This window comes from Cyclopterus lumpus, chromosome 6 (assembly GCF_009769545.1).
Source record: "Cyclopterus lumpus isolate fCycLum1 chromosome 6, fCycLum1.pri, whole genome shotgun sequence".
NCBI classification, from domain to species: Eukaryota; Metazoa; Chordata; class Actinopteri; order Perciformes; family Cyclopteridae; genus Cyclopterus; species Cyclopterus lumpus.
The window spans coordinates 23,152,227-23,171,659 of record NC_046971.1 but is presented as its reverse complement, the minus strand read 5'-3'; the positions used below and the strand labels follow the sequence as shown (position 1 = coordinate 23,171,659).

General features: G+C 43.4%; 2 protein-coding genes across 2 annotated transcripts in view; one reads left to right on the top strand and one right to left on the bottom strand.

The window, feature by feature from the left end:
* The window catches only part of necab2 (N-terminal EF-hand calcium binding protein 2), a 94,943-nt gene extending 90,199 nt beyond the window's left edge, over positions 1-4,744 (top strand). Inside the window, exons 11-13 of the mRNA XM_034535588.1 lie at positions 2,381-2,458; positions 3,285-3,376; positions 4,716-4,744. Of these exons, the coding sequence (XP_034391479.1) occupies positions 2,381-2,458; positions 3,285-3,376; positions 4,716-4,744 (199 nt within the window). The remainder of the gene's footprint in view (positions 1-2,380; positions 2,459-3,284; positions 3,377-4,715) is intronic.
* A 7,040-nt stretch (positions 4,745-11,784) lies between these two features.
* slc38a8a (solute carrier family 38 member 8a) lies at positions 11,785-19,053 on the bottom strand. The gene is given in 14 exon segments (XM_034534676.1): positions 11,785-11,887; positions 12,529-12,580; positions 12,666-12,868; positions 13,151-13,298; positions 13,406-13,520; positions 14,865-14,922; positions 15,734-15,838; positions 16,575-16,618; positions 16,620-16,672; positions 16,675-16,731; positions 16,809-16,929; positions 16,931-17,008; positions 18,804-18,867; positions 18,869-19,053. Coding segments are annotated over 14 exon segments (1,347 nt in total). The 5' UTR covers positions 19,015-19,053.
* Between the last annotated feature and the right edge of the window lie 380 nt (positions 19,054-19,433).

The window sequence follows — 19,433 nt, the reverse complement described above, 5'->3', positions numbered from 1 at the left end:
AGGTGGAAGAGGCCTTCGGATGAAACACTGGCATTATTCTGGGCACGCTGTTATCTTTTCCTCTGGCTTGTTGGTACATTTCTTACTCTCTCACTGTGTCACGAAACGTGACGGCGGCACGGTGCTTAAAGGGAGGTGAAGTAAATAATGAGGAAAAAGGAAGATTTGTTGACAGGGGAATTCTGCTCATTTCCCTTGAATAGACATCTCTCTCTCTCTCTGTCTCTCTCTGTCTCTCTCTCTCTCTGTCTCTCTCTCTCTCTCTCTCTCGCTCTCTTTCTCTCTCTCTGTCTCTCTCTCTCTCTCTGTCTCTCTCTCTCTCTCTCTCGCTCTCTTTCTCTCTCTGTCTCTCGACACTGTGTACCTTTGTATTTCTCTCTACTCATTTCCTCATTTAAAACTGCACAAACTAACAGTTTTTATATTCAGCTAATTTATTTAACCTGTTAATTATCTTTACGGGGGAATTTGTGATTACATGCACAAGCACTTTGTCATATACTATAGCGGAGCTAACACACTTCAAGTTATTTCTATTAAAGGCATTTTTCAGAAAGCAGCAGCCTGTCCCTCCAGTGCCCTCCTTTGGTTCAGGGAAGAACTACTGTTTAGCCTCTATATGTATATATATATATATATATATATATATATATATATATATATATATATATATATATATATATATATATATATATATAAATGTGTGGATATATAAATATAATATATATATAATATATAATATATACTATGACATTTTTATACCATAATATACATGATCGTTTTTATGATATACTTTACTCTGACCTTTTTTATTGCAGACTTTTATGATTTTTTAATGAAATTAATTTCCACATAATATACTTACACTTACAATGTTGCTTCCTTCGATGCACTATACTATAGCATCACTTTTCTCAGCCTGGTGGCTGGTGCTGTAAATTTGGCATTGTTGTTAATCTATCTAACTAACTCGCTTTTTAATTTAATTAAAAGGAGTTGTTGAGCTTGCTTTGAGAGCCAGGAGGCAAGTTATTGAAAGTCATGTGTTTACATGTAGGCTTTATGACACAACACACTACAGTGGTGTCACTACTGCAAATAATGTAAGTAATCGCATGGAATGGACTTCATCATCCTCTTGACGTGACAGAAATATTACTTTGATTACGTCTGTTATGGAGCTCAGGTTGCCTGTTATAACCCGCTTGCTTTCACCTGAGAGACTGTGTGGAATTATTTACCAATAAGCTGTGTAGAAAACACTACAGGTCATAAACCTGAGACCTGAACTCGAGGATTTCTTTTGTGGGATTTTAGAGAGATCTTTGCTTGCACAATGAAAACTGGAATGTACATTGCATTTGTGATAAGAGGCAGCAGCCATTTATGCAAGTGTAATTTCATGCCAAAACAAGTGGCAGCGCTCCATCTGATCTGCATAACCACCACCTCAGCTGCTCCACTCCTCTCACGAGGATGTCAAATGACTGCTATTCACTTTTACTGGCACTAAATCAGAGGCCTTTGGGTTTGGTCAAAAACTCATCTAGCTTTAGCAGTCCATGGTAATCTTGTATCGACTATTTAGACAGATGTTAAGACTGTAAACATTTTTAAAAAGAGACTAAACACGTAATCAACTAAACTAAATGACTGAGTCGCAGAACGTCAGCCCGATCCTTGTTTCAGTTGAGACAGAATTAGGTACAAACAGGATGGACTGTTGTTGGTGGTTCAAAGCGAATCAATACCTATATATTAAGAATGGATTAAATGACAATGTGCAATGTGAAAAGGGCCCCCCGTAATGACAAACGGTGGAAATTTACAGCAAGACACATCGATGCTCGACCAGAGGCAATATGGAGCCCTTGTTCATTATGCGCCCTCTAAAGTGCCATCTTGACAAGTAGCATCTAACTTCCCCCATTGCATTGACGGGTCACACATTGTTCCATTAGATTATTATAGTCTCATTTTGTTTAGCTGTTGTGTTATGTGCCGTGGCATCAATATTGTGCAGGGCGAGGAAACAATTCACTATTTTTTTTCCCCCTGAAATCCAAATTGTGTGTACGTTTTAACTTCAATAATATGTCTTTAATGAGCACCTGCCACGACTTGTGAGTCCTCTCATCTCAAGTCCTGACCGTCCTCCATCTTTCTTCTCTTGTACTCCTTTGCACCTACTCCACCTTTCTCCTCTGTGATGTTGCACCGTCCACCGATACTGTATATACCTGCGTCTCTTCTTCCAGCCCCCTTCCTTCCTCCCTCCTTGATCCACTTACCATTCTGTCATATCTCTCGCTTCCTCACGCGTCACCTTTCACACCGCTTATTATCCCCTCATTGCCATTCTCCTCTGTCTCCGCTCCAGTGTGACTGCTGTGCGTCTGCCGGACGGTCTATCCTTTGTCGTCTACGAGTTCTGGGATGGAGAGGAGGAGTGGAAGAGGTGAGTCTTCCATCACGCGTAAGCCCTGGCTTATATCTGTCACACATGCCAGTACTAAGAGCTTTTTGATTTTCTGAATAACGAGCTTGTAAAAAGTAGCAGTCTTACTGTGACACTAAAAATGAGAGAAATCACCAGGCAGAATGATACATCTGTGAATGCTGACACCGTTGGCCCATGGCTGCAAAATGTTTCATTCCTAATGCACCTTAAAAGTATTAAACACCATTACTGAGTGTGGACATTCATTTTGTTTCTGAAAATGCCGGTTCGTCAGCATTCTGGCTGCTTGAAAGTTTTCCTTTTCTTTTTCTTTTCGAGCTGAGCATGCAGTTTCTTCCTGCCATTGTATCTCATTGATTGGCGATGGCCAAATAAAGAGAGCACTTAGTTGGCTTCCATTACTGCCATGTGCCTGTTTGGAGAAAGAAGAATCCTCCACCCTCATTTAATTAGCGTTCTTCAGCCATTCGCTCGCTCCAGACTCGCTGAAGCACTTGAGTTGTGTCAGGCACATCATGATTAAGTGATGGTGCTGGTGCCGGGCACGGGGAGAGGCTGCTGATGTAGCTGCCTGCTGATCTGACTTTCTGTTCCACTGCTCACAGCATCCAACTGCCATAAATATTTCAACTCTTACAGTAAAGGCTGACGGCCGCGCTAAGCGGTTCATGGCCCAGTGTGCTTGCGGGCCTTTACGAGTGGCCATGCAGATGCGTCCGCCCGTACACATACATATTGTGCGAGTAGCTATATATATGTGTGTGTGTAGGTGTGTGTAGGTGTGTGTGTGTGTGCTCGCTCTCACCCTCCTTTCTGATTCCAGGCACCTCCAGTCGGCCCCCAACAAAGCCTTTCAGCATGTGAAGGTGGACACACTGTGCCAGCCGGAGGCGATGTCCTCCGTAGCCGTGCCAGGTCAGTGGAGTCGAAACAGAAGCATGAACTGGGGAATACCTTGCCTAAAAAAGGAGCTTGAGTTAAAAAACAAACCACATGGATATTTACCAGTTGCATTATGGATGTGTAAGTGTAATATTCTGTGTATTTTAGAGAGAGAGAACTACTCTGGTAGCTGCCAACAGTGCAGCAGGAGCAGGCGTGGTGTATCGCACCACTCACTCAAACAAATGGCTCAGTCCAGCTCAGAGGATTTGTGGTTCTTATTTTATTTACACACAGGCAACATTATTAAACTGTACAGTGTTAAGTAGATGGCAGTGAAAAACTAATTCACCCTCAGGGGCTGAAGGTCTCATAGAACAAATCAAGCAATTAGAAACACCTACTGTCGACTGGCTATAAATGAGACGTAGCTTGGTATTATTTTTAATATTCAATATTTATTATTATTTTTTATTTATTATAATTATTATAATTATTTATGTTAGTGCTACACTATTTCGTATCAATCTCATGAAAAAAAAAGTGATAACCATCCGTTGGTTCTGCTATAACTGCATTGAAGGTATGAATAATATTCAGGCTGAATCCGGCAATTCATACATTTCAAATTTGAGTGTGTGAGGTTTAATTAATTAATGGTTTAGTTTGTAAAATATCAGGAAATATTGTTACCAGAGCCCAAGATGACTTCTTAAAATAGCTTGTTCTGTCATACCAACCGTCCAAACCCAAAGGCATTCAATATAATAAAGATATGAAAATCAGCAAATCCTCTGAAAACGGAGGATGTTTGGCATTTTCTCTTTTCTCTTAATAAATGACTTTAATTGATAACCATTCAAGATTTCAGCACTGGATGTAAAACAATAGAACGAAAGAGAAGAGAAGTTCTTCAGTAACAAATAGAAAAGAAAAAAGGCGGTGATGTAAAAATGTGAGAACAGAGCTGAAAGAAAGCACATTCTCCTCATAATCCTGGGAAATGTGTTAATGTTCAGTCAGTAAAGCTGGCTGTGTAATTACATGGAGCTCAGAGGCATTCCTAACCACTAAAGCAGCCTGGCACCGTTCACAGCGACCGACGCTGGCATGCATCCATGAGCTGCCGGTGACTTGAGGTGACGCCTGGCAGACTGCCGGTTGTACCTTTTTTATTTTGTATCCATCTCGCCTCATCCTGCCCTCTCCTCGATCCTTCTGACTTCTTTTTTTCTTTCTATCTCTGGCTCGCCAAATTCCTCCTCATCTCCTTTCACTCTGTTTCCTCTCGCTCCCTTGGGTGCCCTCCTGTCTGCACTCCCCTCGGGGCCTCGTTTTCCTTCTCTCTAACCCGTCATCTCTCCGTTTGCAGCCGCTTGGTGCAGTGTGAACCGGGACTGAGCATGAAGAGATTCAACAACACGCCACGACTCCTGGACACTCCCCTCTTCATCTTGAACTACCCATCCATCCCTAAAAACCTTCCCTCTCCCTTGCGTATCACATTCCCACCCCCTATCCTCCTCCTCCTCTTTCAACCCTCACATTCCTCAACTCTTTTTGTAAGTACATGTTTACACAGTGCAAATGAATGGCGTCAACTGCGGTGAAAATTTAACAAACAGTGCATTTTACAGTGTGAGATTACTAATGTTGCCGGCTCATGATATTGGATTATGTAACGTATTCATGTATCAAGTAGCTGTGAGCCACTGTGAAGTGGAGTTTGTCATGTAGCAAAGACCCTGGCGTTGAGTTTTTCCATGTAGCAGTAACTGTTTTGGGGTAGAGCATTTAGGAATGTGGCTTTTTTTTTTCTTCCACTCCTGTCAGGGTTGACCACAGCTAGCGCATCTAGTTAGCCGTTATTTCATAGTAGCTGCTCATTCCACACTTGCTCCCATACAGTGTTTTAATAAGGACATTTTCATTCTCACATTATTCTCACATCAGCCATTCTGCACTCACGTTGAGTAAATGAGGGCCGTCGACACACCTTGTTGCCATATTAGCTCTCAGCAAAACACTTGAGTTTTTGAAGGTTAGCTAACTCCCTAGCTAGCTGTCAAACTTACCTTTCTGAGTCTCCAAGTACAACATGTGCAGTTTATGATTAGCTCTACACTAATATGGACGAGCAAAAAACTGTATATCGCAAATCTATTTCGCCCAGATAAAACATTCATTCATACATACAATATCAACACACATAATGTTCATTTGACAATTCCTCAATATTACTTGAAGACAGCACCATTGTTACACTGAGGCTGTACGAGCCTGAGTTCAAGACAATCCCTATGTTGGGGGGGGGAGGACTTGTTGGAGATGAGAATGACTGAAAAATATGACGAAGGCGATAATAACACATCTGACATTTGTTAAATGATAAATATAAAATGATAAAACCATTTTTCCATCTGAAAAGAGAATCCCCATTGACCAGCTTAACCAGAGAACCAGGGTTACAATCGTAACTTTAGATTTGAAACGCTTACTGATCGAGTTGAGCTTGTTGAGTTTCCTCACATCGGTAGGCTACATGCATGTACAATGGCTGCTGTGGGAGTAATGTATGTTATAGTAGGATGTTATAATCCCGTGTAAACACAGCACATGTTGTAATGAGCAACAGAACCCAAAACCCAAATCTCTGTGAAGCCACGTTGCCTGAATAATCCCGACTATGAGACGGGGAAATCACTTGGCACCAACGAGCAGCCAATGGGAGAGGGTTGGTTCAGTACGCTGAATTATGAAAAGGTCTAAGTCTTCACAAATATTGGGTAAGTAGATGATTCTGGTCGACAGACACATAGAGAAACAGAGATTTGGTTATTCTTTCATATTTCTTCCACGTAGCTTTTATTATTTATATATGAAACTTTGGAGTTGACCCCTTTGAGCAGGGTCACGGAGGCGGTGAGCTGAATAGATCGTTTTGCTGTCAAGGGATCATTTGGGACTTAGACAAGAGTCTGCTGCTACCTTGAGACAGAAGAGCCTAAGTAGAGATAAGGTCAGCCCCTCACTGTTCTCCCAGCAGCTAAAGTTTGTTTTATTTCTGCCTTCTGTTTGTGTATTCCGTGTCTGAATTGGCGGTGGGTAGCTTATATTAGCTGTGTAAGTCTAGTAGAGATTGTACATATAAAAATGTGGTTCTATTAGGATTATATTTGTATTTATGGACATCTTTTAGTGCTATTGTGCAAATCCTTTGCTCAGTGGAGGTGGCAGTGGCTCAGTAGGCGCTGCCGTAACGGTTGGTTTGAATCCGAATACCGACCATCAGAAACTTAAAACCCATCTGAATAAACATTGAATATAAGCCTTAAATATCACAACATGGTAGAGGAACTGTTCAAAAGGTGACTTTTACTTTTTTTGGGGGGTTGTGATGTAAACTCCCAAGAAGCAGGGAAACGCCCACTAGCGGTCTTTAATTGTGGACCTCTCGGCATCAGATTACACACAGTTTGTTTTGCATTGACACATTTACTGATTACAAAAGGTTTCTCCAATTCATTAGATCTCTGTACATCAAAACTTTTTCAGATCCCAACATATCACAGGAGAGATGACGCTTAGCATACTGTAGCTTATAGATCAACCGCCTCAGCATCAATATCTCTAACACACAATGATCATGTATATTACCACTATGACCCCCAACTATAGGAGACCACGGCCCTCAATACCTATTAATCAGCTGGAGGTCATTATAGAAATGCGTGGGCCGTCACAATCAAATGCTGGATGGGTCTAATCGGCTGGGTCTGGTTTCTCAGACAATAAGGAAAATGACCAAAGTCTGAAAATGGTAACATTGTTAAACTTTGGCAGTAAAGGGGCTCACAGTGCAACAGAAGGTCAATCTTTGATTGCTGTGCATACTTCTCACATTTGCCTTGGTTTCTTTCCACAAACCAAATCAATAAAAAGTAGATTTTAAACCTCTGCAGTAGCCCAATTGATGCTGGAAAACACTCTCGTGATCAGGTAACCAAAATCGAGTCGGCCTAATTTTTTTGCCACATTTTATGTGCCCGGCCATTCCTGCGCTCTTGACCAACCCAGCATCTGTTGCGATCGGCCTTGACCTTTGGGAAGTTGTATTCAGGTCCAAATACCCAGACTCAACCCCCCCACAGACGCCTCACCTTACCTTACCCCCACTAACACCACTATGAGCCCACCACTGTAATACAATCAGACTCTTACTCAGAAAGCACAATGTAAAAATGAGTGAATATTGTGACTGGAAGATACAGTATATTAAAGGTTATTGAGTATGATGAGAGTATTTGAAGATATATAGTGTTGCTGTTTTATCTGGTTGAAGATGTTTTGATGAGTCACTCTTTCTTTATAGCTCTACCTATACTTTCAAAGGTGCCATCTTGCCATCCCACCTCACTGTTGAGTCTACTTTCTCTATTTTCACATGTGAATGACAGCCAGCCTGTCATCTGCCAATACTGTGGTAGCAGTGAGTGGGGATCCAGCTACACGGATACCAATATTGATCTAGCACCGCGCTGGGCTGCATTGAGCAGGGCAGAACCGTGTGGAATGTGGAAGTGTTGAATATTATTACATATACTGTAACAGAAATAGGTATGACAGTAGGCTTATAGAACAGGCATGCAAATGCGTTGCTGCTTTATCTGTGAAATGTCTCTACTAATCTCTCAGTGTCTGCGTTAAAGGCACCCTGTGGAGTTTTTGACCACTAGTAGCGCTTGTAGAGCAACGTTTTACTGATTTGTTTGAATGGTGCAGGCCACACAGGCTGTTTTCAAGGCAGTAATGTGCCAAGAACTGTAGCAATGCACCAACAAAAGGTTAAGACAAAGGCTGCTGGCAAACATGGATGTAAACAATGTGATAAAAAAATATAAAAAAATGGCTTCGCTAATGTTTCATGAGAAGGAAAATGCATTCAACTCCTAAGGCCTCGAGGAATCACGCAATAGGGCTGTCATGTCACTTAGCATCCGACTAGCTGCAGTTTAGGATCCAGCGAAAGCAGAACTCACAGGGTTTTTAAAAAAACGCAGCTACGTGATGAACCGGAGATAACCTGCAGCTAAATGTAGTGTATGAAGAAGTTACAGATGGTTCAGAGGAATGGTAAATGGACTGTATCGTGCTGTCCTTCAACCACCTCAAAGTTCTTTTAACGCAACACGTCCTTCCCCCATTTCACACACCGATGACGGGGTCTACCATGCGAGGCACCACCTGCCCATCAGGACTAAACACATTCAGGCACCGATGGCACGGCCTTTGGAGCCTTTGGCAGCAATTTCGGGTTAAGTGTCCAAGGACACAATTGACATGGAGCCGGGGATCAAACCGCCGATCCTCTGATTGAAGGGCAACCCGCTCTACCTCTACCGCACCCACACAACATCACAAACCACTTCGGTCAGTAGCTAAACAAAAAAAACAAAAAGATTATACCATTAGCTCAAACGATCAGTGGACCCCTATCCCACCCTTGATCTAGTATCGAGAATCAATAACAACATATTTTATCTTGCATCACATCCTTTCACAGGCTGTGCCATCACTTCCTTGATTATTGTTCTGCAGTCGGTGCAGAATGCAGCAGCAGCAGAAACCATATCTCCCTTTATGGCTCCCTATAGAGTTCAGTTTATGATTCGTGAAGTTACCTCCTAAGTCCTCCGTGGCTTTGGCTCGGTCATAATTTGTGATCTTTTTAAACACTTGAAATATGCACCGAGGCCACTCAGGTTTGAGGGGTTGTTTTATTTCTTCTTTTTTTGGCACCTGTGAGGTAGTTGAATGAGAACCGATTGTCAGTTGTTTGGCTCCGATTTAGGCTAAACATATTTTTGATGTATTCCACTCCCATTTATTACAAAATTACACAACAGCACATTCTCACATAGTAAAGATCCCTTTAATCCCTTAAATCACGTCTGCAGCAGGTTTAAATTAAACTTCAGATTCCTACGGTGATTTCAATCTCAGTTTTCTGAGGACGCGGCCCTTTAAGAGATTTAAGAGACCACGTGACTTTGTTCCAGATAACACAGGTTTAAACCCGTCCCGAACCTCAAACTGCAGCTAAGCCAACCCACAGAATGTAAACCGGACTTTGGTTTGTTTCCAAGAAAGCTCCACAGGGCACCTTTAATCTTTTGCTTCTTAAAAAAAAAGAATATATATATATATATATATATATATATATATATATATATATATATAACTCCTTGCACTCCTGTGCCAAATCCTTGTTTGCATTGCAGAAGGAACTGCTGTATTCTGAATAAAACATAAAGCCATATTGCATGGATTGATTTTACATGACTTACTATACTGATAGCCATAGTTTTACAGTACTCGAGTGCTCAGCTGAATGCAGCCCACACGCTCTAATTGAGGGTTTCTTTCCTGTACATTGTGCCCAGCCTGGTTGGGTTTGTGTATATGAGGTAGATAGTGAGTGACCCATCAGAAATGCCAATACTGTTTCCTATTGATACATTCCTGAATGTCCCTCAGACTGTGCAACCTGTTCTTTTCTATCCTCCTACTCCCCAGTGCAACCTGTGCTTCGCCACACAAGGGAAGAGTTATGCCGTTGAGATGTAGCGAAACGGGCCTCGATTGAGCGTTCCCCGGCAAACGTGGAGGACGTATGCGGTGAGGGGCGGGCCTTCCTGTAAGCGGCAGCAGTTTGCTGTGGCTGCTGGTGTCACCAGGTTTACCTCATGATAACAATCAGCAGATCAAGGCCATAACTCTTCCCTTCTGTGGCTGTGTTCTTTTTCTATCCTTCAACTGAGTGCATGTCAACTGAATGTCCAGTAACTTCTTTGCTGTAGTATTAGCGCCATGCTACTCTTCAATGGGTTTTGTGCATTTCTTACCTTCTTTCTTTTCTAGTATTCCTATGAAGGAGACAGAGACTAAAATCTATAATTGATATAATATATATATATATATTTCTATATATATATATATATATATATATATATATATATATATATATATGACTAGAAAAATGGCATTTAAGAATGAACATTCACTTTTATGGCAATGTTTAATGAAGTAGTAATTCTTAATGTATGTTTCAGTAAAAACAGCTTTCTCTTAAGTGTAGAGACTTAATGCAGGGATGCAAGTATTATATTTGGTCTTTAAAGAATGATCTTGTTGAAATTCTAGATGATGTAGAGTGATGCAATTCAATAAAACTATAAAACAGAAAACGGTGGCGTTTGATTTGAAAATCCGTCCGATTCACATTCTTAATGCTGAAGGGTTAGGGTCATATAAAAATTATTTTATTCAATTACCTTTTCATTAACTTCACATTCACCATTAACGTGACTACATTGATATTTGATTTATTTATTTTTATTAAGAAATAACACGACTTATTCACACACTTGCATTTAACTATACAGAGACATCAAGAAATCCTCCCTCTCCTCAAGCAACCTCCGTCGACCCACGTCTTACTGAGACATGGCGCCATTAAGTCCCGCCCACACCGGAGGGGAACGCCGTCTGCAAGCAAACAGCAGTACGATGCCTAAAAGCTGCTGTTTTACAAAGAACCTGGGACTGAGCTCTGTGGCGTTACGTGTGCAGCAAGTATTTTGTCCAAATGTCATTTTTAGGCCAACTATATTTCTGCAAGTTAGAGCCTACTGGAGCATGTTTACAGTTTGCAACTTACCACAGTAACCTGCTAACACAGCTCCGGGCATTTTGGTAGCGTTTCCAGCCCCCTGGTTGCACATTGTTCTCCCCCTCCGGTGTATGAAGCCGTTTCTCTGTGGCTCGAAAGGAGACACCAGCAGGAGTCTAGGCCTCCTCCATCTCATAATCTAGTGGTAACTGGCTTACTGCACCGTGTTTGGCGCGCTTTTAATTTCAGCGCAACGTTATAGTTCGTTTAATGTTGCACTACTGATGATTGAATATTTTGTGCCTACAATTAAAGTGTAGAACATTTTTATTATTTTTAAGTAGAAAAAAAAAGAAACAAACGTGTCTTCAACGCCATGTCCACTATGAGCTTAAGCTCCTTATTTTACAGGATGTGTTGACGTCTTCGTGATGCAGGCCGGGCTAACGCCGACATGCTCAAACAGGAGATCGACTGCAATATGAAACAAACTGCAAAAATATGTGAGGATGTCAACCAGATCGTCTCAGTTTGGCAAGAGGTCCACGGCGCTCGTGCAACCAGGAACAATTAACCTGCATGAAAGCGACACACCTTGACCATGAAGGAGGGAGGTTATTTTTCTTTACTGGGTTTAGTCCATAGTGGTAAAGGCCATGAGTTGCCACTTGAGAGTTCAGGATTGTGTCCATTTTTCATAATTCACCATGGGCTCTTTAGGGAGAGAGGAAAGGGGTCTGCATCCATCTCCAGGGGGAGGGAGGAACGGTCAGATCTTTCCGAGGACCTGCATGACAGCGGTGGTGGTGCTTTGGCCGAAGATGAACGCTCCGCAGAGCAGAGTCACCGCTCCCCACACCGTGAGGACCACTCTGGAGAGGAGCGGGCACAAGTGACAAAGAGGAGAACAAAAATGTTGCAAGCGTCTCTTGGAACAGTCGAGAAAAAAAGAGGAACACATAAAGCATCATCCACTAGTCCATCTCAGTATATCTATATACATTTTGGCAAATTGGCCCCATTAGAAGAATTGTGAAAATAGCTATTAGCAGTTCCGGTTGACTGTCGCCATGAATGTACAGACAACCGCCCTTGGGTCACTTTGATACTGAAGGACTTTAAAAGGAGAATCTTTTTCTCTGAATTTGTTATTTGGATGCATTTATATCTCATGGAACAGACCATTTTAATAAATTAATCAATCCACTTTCGGGTGTGTAGTCAGATTTGAACTTGATTTTCTTTTTTCCGAAATAAGGTCCCCTGAGTGGTTCATCGGAAAGGGGCGGTGCTTCACCTCTCTATACTGTCATGTGGTTGACAGTGATTGACACAGTTGGACAAAAACAGCAAAGTATCTGGAAGAACAAAGACCACGACCAGCGCAAAAAAAAGAAAAACGTGCATGTTCGAGGTTTCTCAGCTTATTTCGTTCTTCAGTCTCCCGAGGACTTCTTTGGAACATCACCCCGACGTGCATTTCCAACACATTTCCAACACATGAAGTTCTCACCTGGTTCTCCAGGAGACTGGCTCCGACTGCATGGCGAACATCAAACAGAGCCCTGTCCAAAACACATCATGGGGTTGTGAAGGGTGGAAGGGTTACAGTTACAGTGACAGGCTGCGACTCGGTCGCCGCAGCGTTACCTGGGAAGATGAAGATGAAGAAGGCGCTGATCCCGCCGATGACACTGATGACCTTGCTGATGTCCGGCACGTACGTGGCGATGAGCAGCGTCACCGTTACCCACAGCACCGTCAGCACGTAGCGGCTGCGGCTCTCAAACTCCGCCGTGACCACGCCGTCCCGCCTCCTTCGCCAGCTCAGCAGGGGGTCCTGGATCACTGATCTGGTGGGAAGGAGCGTGTGTGGGTATGTGTGTGTGTTTTTGATCGAGCAGTATGTCTTAAGAGTATTCATGCAGCCAAAACTTTGGAACCCGAGCAGCGAATTTAAGGACCTTAGAGGTTTTGTGTACCACTCGATTTACTTTAAATAAAACTCATCCTACAGGGAACTTTCTTTCAACATGTCAGATGGCTTTGGATCATCTAATTAAAGTGGAAAAGGTCTCTTTTATATAAAGATGTCAAATGGGGTGATAGAAATTCGCCACGGCCGTTTGCCTGACCTGCCCAACAGCAGGATGATGGGATAGATGGTGATGATGGAGATTCCAAAGAGCAGCCGGGCGATGAGCATCAGAATGTCATCGCCGGTGTACGACATCAGAATGTCAGCCTTCACGTCCTTCCCGAATGTCAGGTACCCATAAGCCCCTGCAACAGAGGAAGGCGAAACCTCAACGCCGACAGAAGCGCGCCAACATTCTCACATACCTGGCAACATGCAGGTGGTTTAGAGGTCCAGTAAGAGCTTGTCCGACCTGTGAGCGAGTAGATGACAAGACAAAAGATCATGGAGACCACGGAGATGAAGACCCAGTGAGAGAGCCGCTGGTTCTCCATGCAGCTGTAGATGGTCACGGACGCCTCGTGGCACTGGAATAAAACACAAGGGGATTAAAAAGGTGATCGCAGCTGTTTGGTTGGAGTGAATCTCTAGAAACGTATATAGAAAAGTATAACTATAAAATATGAACGCAGAATCTGTCGGCATTCTGACTCTTCAGCTTTTGAATTGTTTATTTGTATTTTTGATCTGCCTTCATACACAGTGTAAATCGGCTACTTGTCTAATGATCCAGTTGGAGACGTCGCCTCTCAACTTCATTCTCGTGTCTAATTGTTGCAAATTGGACCGTCACCATTGACGCGCACATGAAAATAACTAAATTGACTGGCGAGTTGAATTAAAGTCCTGAGACGAGAAACAGATCCACCGACGGATCAAAATGGAGACCAGCTGCTAGTCACACAGATTGTGTGCCTCTCTAACAGCCAACCTGAGGTTTCTCCTCATCCGTCTGGAGCTCACGGGGCACGTCCAGGATCCAAAAGTCTTATTATCTGTGATCTCTCTGTCGGTGTGATAAATCGAGATGAGATAGGGAATTAAATGAAGGCTGCGGGCGGCGAGTAGCACGACGGGGTGAGTTAAACAATCCCAGAGGTCAGGATACGGAGTCTTGTCCCCACTTGATCCCAGCCTGGTTTTAAATCCCTCTTCTCCTCCTCCTCCTCCTCCTCCTTCTCTCAGGATCTCATCAGCTCTCTTTTCAGTCCCTTTGCGGCGCAATCACTCACCCTGAGGAAAGCGTGTCTCCGTGTGTGTGTGTGTGTTTGTGCGACAGGACATGCATCAGCCCGCTGGTTACCGTGGCAACTCGGGAAGTTGCAAATCAGTCCGTCTTGCTTTAGATTGACAGAATGAGCGCTTATCGAGGACCCTTCTAAATATGAAAAGCACACTCTGAGAGATCCTGTGGAGCGTAGAGGTCCCCCCTTTCCTGACCTTTACTACACTTTAACACACACACACACTCACATACACTCCTAAGAAAGTCCAGCTCCCCAGGTTCATTGAGAAAAAAAACATTATATATTACTTCAATATCTGCCATTTGTCCAGGTTTGATCTCAACCATCTGCCTTAACCCAATACAATGGGGAATGGAATTATGTTTGTGGTGCTCACATCACTGAAACATTACATATAAACATGTTTAAAAAACGAAACACGTTTTCTCTAATTTCGTTGAACCATGGCGTTAAAAGGCAAACGGTTACAGAGATGTTACACTTCAGTACTTGCTGGGTAATAAATTTAAATGTAGTCACATCTTTTCCACAGTCGACGGCCTCCAGCCTCACCCCACATGTCGTTCCAAACACATGTTAACCGGGTCTACGAGGGTTTTGCATGAATACGTGCGTTGTACTCACCTGGAAACCAAAGCAGATGGTCGGTATGACGCTGAACATGGAGGACCAGGAGCTGATCCTGCACACAGACAGGAGTTCACAAATGCCACGAGATGAAGCAAAAAGCGGCTATTATTAGGGCACCGTTCATAATGCCGTGGCATTTAGAAAAAACTCCACCATACAGTTCAGCCGTCAATCCCGGCTGACAACATCGACGTCGGTTAGCCGAACAGTTTCATCTACTTTTGTCCATCCTGGTGGCCTGGATTTATGGATAATTTCTATTTCCTGATAGAAACCTCATTAAACAAACTTGCTGTGGTGTTTAGGTTTATTTAATGCAGAGAAAAGACAACCTCAAAATCCAAAAGACACATAAAAACAAAGTTTTCTTTTGCATTTTGTTCTCTTTTTTTTTTTTTACACATATACAAATATATATAATATTACATATGTGTGTCGGGATGCGGTTGACAGAAGTTTAGTTGTAAATGATAAACGTGGGCTGGGAGGCAACATAAACATAACTGGGCCGGATGTCACAGAGGTTGTTTCTGCTTTGTGAGTGTGGTGTGGGCGGGGAAGCCTGTCTGTCACCGGTCTGGGAGGGGCGGGCTTAATGACAGGTGGGCCAGCAGGGGGAGGAGTCACAGGAATCTGTGCTTTGAGGTGGTAGAAGAAGTGTGTGCGTGTGTGTGTGTGTGTGTGTGTGTGGTCCGTTTTAGTGTCAATAAAAAAAGGTACTTGAAGTCCGACCTGAATGTCATGAAATCAGTCTTTTTTTTTTACATACAGCTGTGCGAGACAGAAAACGAGCAAGTTAACTACAACCAATGAACACATACACAGACACACACACACACACACACACACACACAAATACATACCCACTGGTGTAGAGAGGCGAGATGTGAACCACAACAGAAGGCGTGGCGTGGTATTTGATGATGATGGCGATGGTCAGGTAGGTTGCAGCTAGAGTGCCGAGACCACTGTGGGAGGACAGAGACGAAGCGTCAGACAAACGGTGAGACATTGAGGTCAAAAGTGCAATGGATGACTAGAATTTGACCGGTGCGAGGTTCCCGGGACAGAGGATGTTGGCTGTGTACAGACCGTCAAGCCCTCCTTGGCAAACTTGTGATTTTGGGCTGTACAAAATAAATTGAATAGAATTTCATTTTTTGACCACCATTGTCGGGATTCTGAATTGTTTGGCCTCCCATAAATCTTTCAGGGGGTGAGCTGATATTAGTGTATAAATCAGACATTTTGAAATGTAGGCGGCACTTGAGAAAAGCTTCCAAAAAATATACATGAAATATATGCAATTAGATTAAATTTTTTTCAATTCCTACTTTGTGGAAATCTGGCTTTAGCTTCTGACTTACATTGTTATGCACCGCAGTGGTTAGTGGTGAGATTTGTAGCCAATGCTGGAGCACTACATAAAAAGGCTAAGTGGTCACCAAAGCTATTAGGTTTTTAAATAAATAAATAAAATGTTTTCATTAAATACATTTTTGTTTGTGTTTAATTAAACTTTTAAATTTAGTTTGATGTTGGTTGTTTTTTTTGTATTAAATTGTATTATTTTATCTAACTCTTTGGCCGGGACCAAGACTACAACTACTGGCCAGATTTGCCATCAGATGTATAGTAATAATCTAATATGATAATGAATATATGAAACCATCGGACCAACGTCTGTGACATGGGTCACCTGACCTGATGTATTTCTGAATGCTGATCTCTTTGGGGATGGACATCGGCCAGGATGAGGAAGAAGCAGAGCAGCACCAGCCCGAAGTGCTGGTCGGTGTAGAGTGGTACGGCATCTCCGACGCCGGCAGGTCCGTGATCCGCTCGTACAGGGAGCCGCACACTGATGGGGATCATTAATAAAGTTATTATTTCAAACCGTATCAGTCACGAGGACGCTCTACGGACCCTCCCACTCACACTTCTCCAGCTGGTCGTCCACGATCACGAGGAAGGCCACCGAGATCATGAAGAGGTTGAACACGAAGCAGACCTCACACAGTTGACCGATGGCCGGCCCGCACAGCTCCTTCACCACCGCCTTGGTAGGTGCACTGGCCACTGATGGACGACGAGATAGCCAGGATGATCAGCCCGCTGACCAGGAACACGAGGGAAACCTGAGGGGGGAGGAAGGGAGGCGGAGCCACAGATGAGCACGCATCCAGACCAACGACCTCAAAGACGGTCTCTGTTGAACTCATGAGATTGTAGCACCTTATGAATTACTCAGACGGCTCAGGTTTTTAGTTTGTAGGAGAAACAAAATAAATGAGACGATGCCGGTGTTCTATGAGCGAAACACACAACGATCTGGACAAAAAAAAAAAAAGCATGGTAGTGACTACGGAAGAGTGCAGAAGAGCAAGTTAAACAAATTAAACCAAAAAAATCCATGATCCAATTACGCTCCAAGTTACTGCATAGTGTCCAGTCAGATATTCTAGCACCCACTGTAGCGAGAAGGCCTGGACGGATGTTAAAGTAAAAGGAGGAGAAGAAAACTTTTAAACTCAGGTGACCTCGTTTTTGCTCCAACTACATCGTACAGGATCTTTTTTTGGGAGGGGGATTATTGGAGGAAAGCTCCTAAACAGTACATAATGAGTTGGACGTCAATTTTTAATCCAGCCATTGATTAAATATATTAAAGGGTGCTAATCTTCAGGCACTGAGTAGCGCAGGGCGTCATCCAGGATCAAGGTGGGATTAACAGAGGGGTCTCAGAGACAACACCACATGACCCCTGTTTGTACATTTTATATTCATTAATTGGTAATCTATATTATACATCATTCGTGTAATATATAAAAAGGAACCAATGTAATTCTCCTGTGACAAGTTTTGCATAAGTCCATGTGATGCATTGCACTAAAGACACAACACACAGCCAGTTAGCAAATAGTTGAGAATCTTTTGGAATAACCTTAACGCCCTATTAATATTAGTGAAAACAATGTCCGAAAAGATGCTGTATATGAAACTGAGGGGGTCCCTCCAAAGCTCTATGAAGCTTTTGAGCCGGCGGTGTTGGTTTCACAGCACAATGATCGTATTGTCGTATTGTTTGGCCCCCGCCCCCACCCCCCCCCCCCCCCCCCCCCCCCCCCCCCCCCCCCCCCCCCCCCCCCCCCCCCCCCCCCCCCTCCCCAGACAATGTTACCAACTAGTGTTTGTGAGGACCGTATAACTGCTGAAGATTGAGTGAATATTGGACTTTTTGTCAGGCCAGATTTAGTTGAACAGTGGAACTGGAGGACCAGCCGAGGAACCATAGGGGGGCAAATCAATCAGCCTAACTAACACCATCACAATAAAAGTCAGATCGTTCAGAAAAAACTGAACGTAATACTTCTCAATCATCAAATGATGTTGGAAAGGAATGATTTCAATAATAAATAAATAAATAATAAAGACAGATACTCAAGTTACATTACATGTCATTTAGCTTACGCTTTTATCCAAAGCTACTAAGTTAAGTTTTCCGGCTCAAAGTGATGGCCAGGGGGTGGGGTTATGCACAATGAGTTCTGGTTTAGAATGAAGACTGTGCTAAATTTAAAAAAAAATGTAAATCCCAGAATCAATGGGATCATCCCATTGTCATAGAAGAGGTGAGAAACAGAAGAAAAGTTACCCAGAAGTGAGTCATACAAAAAAAAGGTAAAGTCTGGCATGTCAGGGGGAAGACAACACCATCTTCTTAATTGATCTCAGTAGATAAGATGCAGCTCCCCCACAACACACTTCCAATAAAAGTATAAAGTATATAAAGTATAAAAAGTTACCTTTTTTCTCTTCTTTTCTCTTTTATAAATTAAATAAATCCCTTTAAAAGCCAACTTGTGAGATACCCTCCCAGAAATCTAGCAGCGCAGATAATTACATCATCATCTTTTCATCTTATCAAAATGCCCACCAGCTCCACCGGTGACGGCGCTGCGGGACGCCCCCGGCTCTCTCGAAGGCCCAGGGAAGTGAGGAGGCCGGCGCCCAGGGCGGACTTCAGCATGATGAAGATGGCCCCCACGGAGCCGAGCCGAGGCCCGGTGGACACGTCCAGCGGCGGCTTGGCCGAAGAGGCTGAAGCCAGCAGGCTGATGCTCTCTCTGGCCAACTCCTCCATGCTTCGACCGGCGTGGAACTCGCGCTGGGACACACTGACGCACACACGCGCGCTCACGAGCTGCATACATACGTCCGTCCGCACGGGCGGCCGGTCAGCTCGCGGCCACTCCTCAGCCGGCGGCGGCTCACTGAGCAAAGGTGAGCCGGGTGGGGGGCAGGGGGAGGGGGGCTGCTGCTGCCTTCAGGTGCGGCTCGGATATTTGACCGAGCCTCTCAGAGAGAGAGAGAGAGCGAGAACCTCAGGGGACTTTTACATGACATTTGAAGACATAGTTGTGAATAACAATGTATTAGTGTCCCATTGGGGAGCGGTAGCATAACAATGGAGCAGCCTCTGTGAATGAAAAGGCTTCAACTTCATCATGAATCACAAAGCAACTCATCGTGTTGTAACAAAATGTACATTGGGTGACATTT